A 6,412-nucleotide genomic window follows, 5' to 3' on the forward strand; every position below is an offset into this window, starting at 1 on the left:
GGGAAGGCTATGCAGTATTGTTACTACATCAGATTGTGAAGAAAACAAATCAGTGCCTAGAAATAGGGTATTGTTACTACATGGGTTTGGGGGAAGGCTATGTAGTATTGTTACTACATCAGATTTTGAAGAAAAATCAATGCCTAGACATAGGGTATTGTTACTACATGGGTTTGGCGGAGTGCTATGTAGTATTGTTGCTACATCAGGTTTTAGAGATCACAAAATCAGTGGTGGGAAATAGGATATTGTTAATGCATATGTTTGGGAATTAACCTTGTAGTATTGTTACTAGTACGTTTACTAGTACAACAGGATTCACTTTACAACTTCTTGTGCTTCTTATTAAACTTGATATTGTGTGTACAGGGTTTAAAATTCCTTTAAAAAGGACAAGAAAGCAATTTCTTTTTTATTCTGACAGCCATTATATACACACACACATATATATATATATATATATATATATATATATATATCTATCTATCTATCTATATATATATATATATATATATATATATATATATATATATATATATATATATATATATATATATATATATATATATATATATATATATATATATATATATATATATATATACCTAGTAATTATAGTAATTAATTTTAGTTCGTACTCAGTCCGGATTATTATGACAGAAATCAATATATAAAGAAATAATTATAGAGAATTAAAGGTCATCATGTGGGTATGTCTGCTGCGCACTGTTGACTATAACCCCGATATATAACAAGATGTTTTTGGTAATATGTCAATAGCCGAGATAGTATAGGAGTCGGTGCTTACAGGCAAGGCGATGGATGCGGTTTTACCAGCGGACATGGTTTTGAATCCCCGTAGAGTACGAATTACAGTTCTTTAATTTATCAGGCATACTAGTGTTGAATGACATGATAACACTTTCCGTTCAGTTTTGTATTTTATTGTGTGCGTCTGCAAACTTGAATTTTAAGCATCTACAAATCACACATTTAAGTTGCCTCCGTATTACAAACATATGCTTATTTTCAAAACCCCGTTAGGTTTTAGAGCAAGTGTTTCCATATTGATATACCGCGATGTTTATCGAGAATTAAAATTAGCATATGATGATGAAATTAAGGAATTGTTTTAATGACACTTCTTCATGTCGTTTTCATGGCTATGATTTTCAAAATGGCAATAATTATATACTTTATGCAGCAATGGAAGAAACATGACGATTAACTTGGTTTATATTCAAAAGTTTTTTATTTTTGAATTACAAGTCATTTTCTTTGTTTCAATACCAATAATCACGTTGACTATGCCGTCAACTCTAGTGTTGCCTTCACTAGGCTGATGTTGTCGAAGAATTGCTCAAATGCTAGTTGAAACTCTTGCACGACAACACGGTAATCATTCAAAGGATCCTCCTGTTGATCCCTTTCAGCTGCTCCTGTGAAGACAGACACAACCAGATGCCACAAATAAGGCCAAAAACTATCATAGCCTCCAGAAGAAACCGTTGGTTCGACACAGGTTTTCATGACACTTAAGGATCTAATGATATTTGCCAACTCATTTCCAGAATTTATCGCCCCACATAAAAAGACCCCTTCCACTGATCCAGCAATTCTAATAATAGTTGTGGAAGACATTTTAGCAATCTTCATTTTCTCCTTATCGCTAGTGCCAGTTGATACAAGAATGTTGAAGAGTTCAGGATCCATTTTCTCTTCAACATCTTTCTTTTTCCCCTCTAGGTAAGTCTCCAGTTCACCAAGCCTTTGAATGATCATGTCGCAATTGTCTCGGATGCTTTTGGAGGCATTGCTTTCTAGTTTGTCAAAGTTCCGTCCAGGTAGATACTTATGCATACAATCCATCAACTTGTTTGTCGCCAAAAAACAGTTGTCTACAAGGGAAAATAATTTGCCACTCAATCTAGCTATTTCGTCCTTTTTCGCTTGGTTACCCGAAAAGAATATGTCTGACCAAGACATGGCTTCAAAATCTGAAAACAAGGTATATATTAAAGAACGCATGCCTGAGAGTACCGAGTCAAATAATATCTCCATTGGTTACTTTATCACCATGATTTGGATACGTATGGAATGTAATAGCGACAACAACTTTCATGATATTTGCAATAGGATGTTCTCTCATTGACAATCATAATAATAAAGACCAGTGCACCAGTGCATGTTTTGTTTCTCATATATATATATATATATATATATATATATATATATATATATATATATATATATATATATATATATATATATATATATATATATATATATATATATATAACAAAGCTAAATTGTTTTGGAACTTTAACAGTGAGTTTTATCATCGTGTTTTAATTATGTTTTAATTATTCATGTTCAACTCGGACTGCTACTGTTTAGACAAAAACATATCACTGACGTATATTATAATGTGGATTAGAATTTGTTAGCTCAATTTTGGGATGTGTTAGGCGCATGAAGGAAAAAAGAGCTGTTATGTGTGATATGCACTTTATTGTTGAATGGAATTAATTGTCGCTTGGGTGTGTTCAAAATCCTAACTTGCATGGAAGTTGACACCAATTTTGTACTGATGGGTTGGATGGTAGTTTTTGCTTGGATATACAATTCAATGATATGGTTAAATGTGTCTGGAGTTAATGATCATAATCCAGAGTTTCTGGATTTCAAAATGTAGATGTACTTCTGGGAAGATACGCACTTTAGACTTTCCTTCGTTACAGCAGGGTGGACCCGGTGTTTCCCTTAGGCGGATGTTACCTTTGAATTTTCTTGATCGAAATGTGGTTTTCTGGGAAACACTACATATAACATGTTAAGCATTACATTAAATTGAAATAACTTTTATGTGGTATCACTGACAATAGCATTAAAACATATCACTTGAAAATCTTCATTTATTTTTTGCAGGAAATGTATGCTATTTGTTTTTCTCTTCATCAGAAAAATGATTAACATTGTAGAGAATAATGTGTTCATAAGTAAACATGGACGGTTACTCAGCAACATAACCCTTTCCGTACTCTTGTGATATTTTATACATGTTTATATACTGTGATAATTTTACAATCTAAAGAGCAATATTGTATACACTAATTGCCAGTTTTAGTATATTAGTAAATATGTTAAAATACATCACATGTACAGATGAAGCTCTAATAGATACCTCTTTAGCATTCGACAATAATGTAGCGGGATATGAGCTTTGCCCTAGTATATTTTGCACAATGGTGATATTCTTTTGATTGGTTTTACTTTCCCTTTCATGTGTTATGTAATGTCAGCATAAGCGTCAAAATGCCAGTGTAAACAATGTATCGTTCCTTTGTCTACATTATCATCTGAACTTAAAAGTATGACATGTATTAACTGTATAAAATGCCTGAATTAATTATGTTGATAAATAATTTCATTAATTGTGTTACAAGTCTGCAAAGCATATATAAATATATGTTCAATACATTTGCAGAAATTGGAATGAAATATTTTGAAAAATCTATACAAATTATAATCCATTGAAATTTTAGTTTTTCTTGATTTCATTTTATTTATATTTATTAAATTAATGAAAACTATTTTATAATATTTACTTTTAATCGTGTTCTTGGTTTCCAACTTCTCGAGTAGTGTGTCGAATAATATATTTAGACATACAAGGTATGATATCTTGCTTTGATTAATTGATACATCAATATTGGTTTTACCCAAATATTAACAATTCTTAATCTTCCTATCTTTGTTTGAATCTCTACCGGATATCAATCAATGAATCAATCACTTTCAACCTATTAAATTTTTAAAGAATGCTTACTTTGTTCACACTGCAATTTTTTGTCCTAATTGATTGTCGTAATTTTTTAACAATAACCATTTTCTTATTATACATCTTTCTGGAATACAATATTTGTTGTTCCAAAGCATAGTATATAATACAGCTCCATGTGCATACGATAATATCAGATTGTGTTATTTGCATTGTTTTGATCTTGCAAACTAAAAGCTATTTGTTATGCTTTTATGTGAGATCCCAATGCATTTATTTTAGTTTTCGAGAATTATTTCATATTTTTTAATTGATAGTTTTGGAAATTTGTTTTTCTATAATTCCATTATGATTTATGTTTCATAAGACTGTCTAATTACCAGATATTGCACTTTATTGAAGTTTTGGTCAATTCCTTTCCTTTATGTCCAATTGTATTACTCTTAAGTGTTAATGGTCATGACTCCACATATATTTCATCTAGTACACTAATTCTGAAATTCTCTCGTTTACTGTCTTTTACATTTAATGCTCCCATTACAAAGTAACGTGTTTTTCCCGGTTAGTGGAAGATTCATTTTACTATATTACTTTTTCCTTAAAATACATATGCATCCGACTTATGTCTTGAAGTGTCCTTTCTTAATAGCCCCTGCATGTTCTAATCTATACCCCAGAATGATGCAAACATGTATAACCTCATGGAATAAATATCCTGGTGTCTTAGTTCAAAATGAATAAACTTCTTTCAAGGCAAGTAAAACTTCTTTCTTTTGTCTTCGTTGAGACTTCGCTACACATCTAAGGTATATGCTGTTAATAATATCTACAACATTTCGTTGCGTTTGGCTTATCAATAGTCATGTAGTTTTTCCAAACCAGTCCTGGGTTTTGTACAAAATCAGCACACTAATATGATACAGAATGGCAGAACTTTACGTTATTCAACACATTTTATGTGGCATCCATTTGTCGCATTTTTCTTCATTTACCCATCATTTGTGTTGGCATTTTCATTAGGCAAGGTAGTGAAACCAGTCCAATGTATCGCACTTAATTACTATTATTCAGTACAAGCGTTATAGTGCGTATCGTTGCTAAGTAAATCCAAGGAACATGCGCTATCACATTTGCATAGTATGTGTTGAAATAAAAGAATCTGCTAAACCTCAAACGTCTAATTTTTTTTTTAATGGCTGAGGTAGGGGGATCATACATGTTCATCGTCGTGTCTAGCGGCAGTGAACGTTCTGAATATGATTCAGCTCGTATTTGTGGCACTGTCCTTTACACTAGATACGATTGAGTAGGTGCATCAATGAAGCTATAAAATGAAGAGACAGCTCGCAGATAAAAGATAATACAAAACATTTAAAAAAATAAAAAATAAAATTTAAAATATATTTTTTTTTGTGGTATATTTACCAACTATTTTCCTATTGAGGATACATACAATGATTTTCAAAATAAGATATATTTGTTTAGATTTAAACAACGCTATATTTTCATTATTATCTTCACAAATGTTTATTACTGAGTCTTAGTAATATTTTATGTGAAGATAACATTATGAAGGGAAATTAATGTTTTTTTTTGGTCAAACATTCTCCCTAAAACAACTTTCATAAATAACCAGCATATCATGATTTTTTTTTCTCCAAAGTTTCATCTAAACCTTATTTACGTATTAAAAGAACCCTCATGTTGTATTGGTATTATCTTAATGGAGACGTTTTCATAATTTTATGACATGCCTTTGCTAAAGATAAGTGGTCTTAGTTACAGAAAACAATTTTCATACACTATTCTACTAACCTATCGTGAAGTTAATAGACTGTCCTTCACAGAGGATCTTGTTTTCATGTCAGTTCAACATGGGACTAAAATCAAACAAAGAAACAATACATACCTGTGCGTCTCACTGTAAGCTGAATAATATAACCTTAAATCTGAGATCGTCCTCCAACGTGGTACACAGACTTGACTCAAGAATGTTAGAGACATCCGGGTTCTAAACGAATATCCGGATAAGATAAAAATAAACGCCGCATTGCAGGTAAGAGTATCAAGGTCTTTATTGGAAACGAATGAACTGTAGACGCTATACCAGTTGTCAACCATCCCTATCTGTTTCTTAGCACGTTAGTAGTACATTACGTTTCAGGGGGCGTTTAACTTCATTCATACGCATGACCCTCATTTAGGTTGTCTGTGTTCTCTTACATTTTTTAGATTAAAGGGAGACAACTTTTTAAGGAGTTTTACAGCAGCATAATAAAGAGCACTGCCTGAGTTGCGTCAAGTCACTGCTTTGATATATATATATATATATATATATATATATATATATATATATATATATATATATATATATATATATATATATTCTATGTCTCTCTCTATCACTCTTCCTTTACACGATAGTATATGATAAATACTCGAAGGGTCATCTCATTTGATCGGTCAAGTTTCTGATTCCATTCCTCTATCGTTCCAGAAAGTGATGCATCTAGTACTTTAAATACAAATAATGAACTTTGTAACTGAATTGTTTACATATCATTTGGAATATAACGTCCTCTGATTTCGTTTCCTTTTTGATCGTTACCTGCGGGTGTGGCCGTTTCCGTG

The 6,412-nt window shown here is 31.6% G+C and overlaps 1 protein-coding gene across 3 annotated transcripts; it reads right to left on the reverse strand.

Moving 5' to 3' along the window:
* Nucleotides 1–1,233: 1,233 nt before the first annotated feature.
* On the reverse strand, nt 1,234–5,942 carry LOC149784748 (single-pass membrane and coiled-coil domain-containing protein 3-like). Of its 3 annotated transcripts, none has more exons than XM_089933312.1 (2): nt 5,691–5,942; nt 1,234–1,997 (listed from the first exon to the last, which is right to left on the reverse strand). In XM_089933312.1, the coding sequence occupies exon 2, from the start codon at nt 1,984–1,986 to the stop codon at nt 1,306–1,308; it is 681 nt and encodes a 226-aa protein (XP_089789438.1). In that variant the 5' UTR covers nt 1,987–1,997; nt 5,691–5,942; the 3' UTR covers nt 1,234–1,305. The 3 variants fall into 3 exon arrangements, with proteins under 3 accessions (XP_089789438.1, XP_089789439.1, XP_089789440.1); XM_089933313.1 differs by having other exon boundaries at nt 5,597–5,703; XM_089933314.1 differs by lacking the exon at nt 5,691–5,942 and adding an exon at nt 2,720–2,741.
* Between the last annotated feature and the right edge of the window lie 470 nt (nt 5,943–6,412).

This window comes from Sinohyriopsis cumingii, chromosome 14 (assembly GCF_028554795.1).
Source record: "Sinohyriopsis cumingii isolate HCF-2022 chromosome 14, ASM2855479v2, whole genome shotgun sequence".
Taxonomy (NCBI): Eukaryota; Metazoa; Mollusca; class Bivalvia; order Unionida; family Unionidae; genus Sinohyriopsis; species Sinohyriopsis cumingii.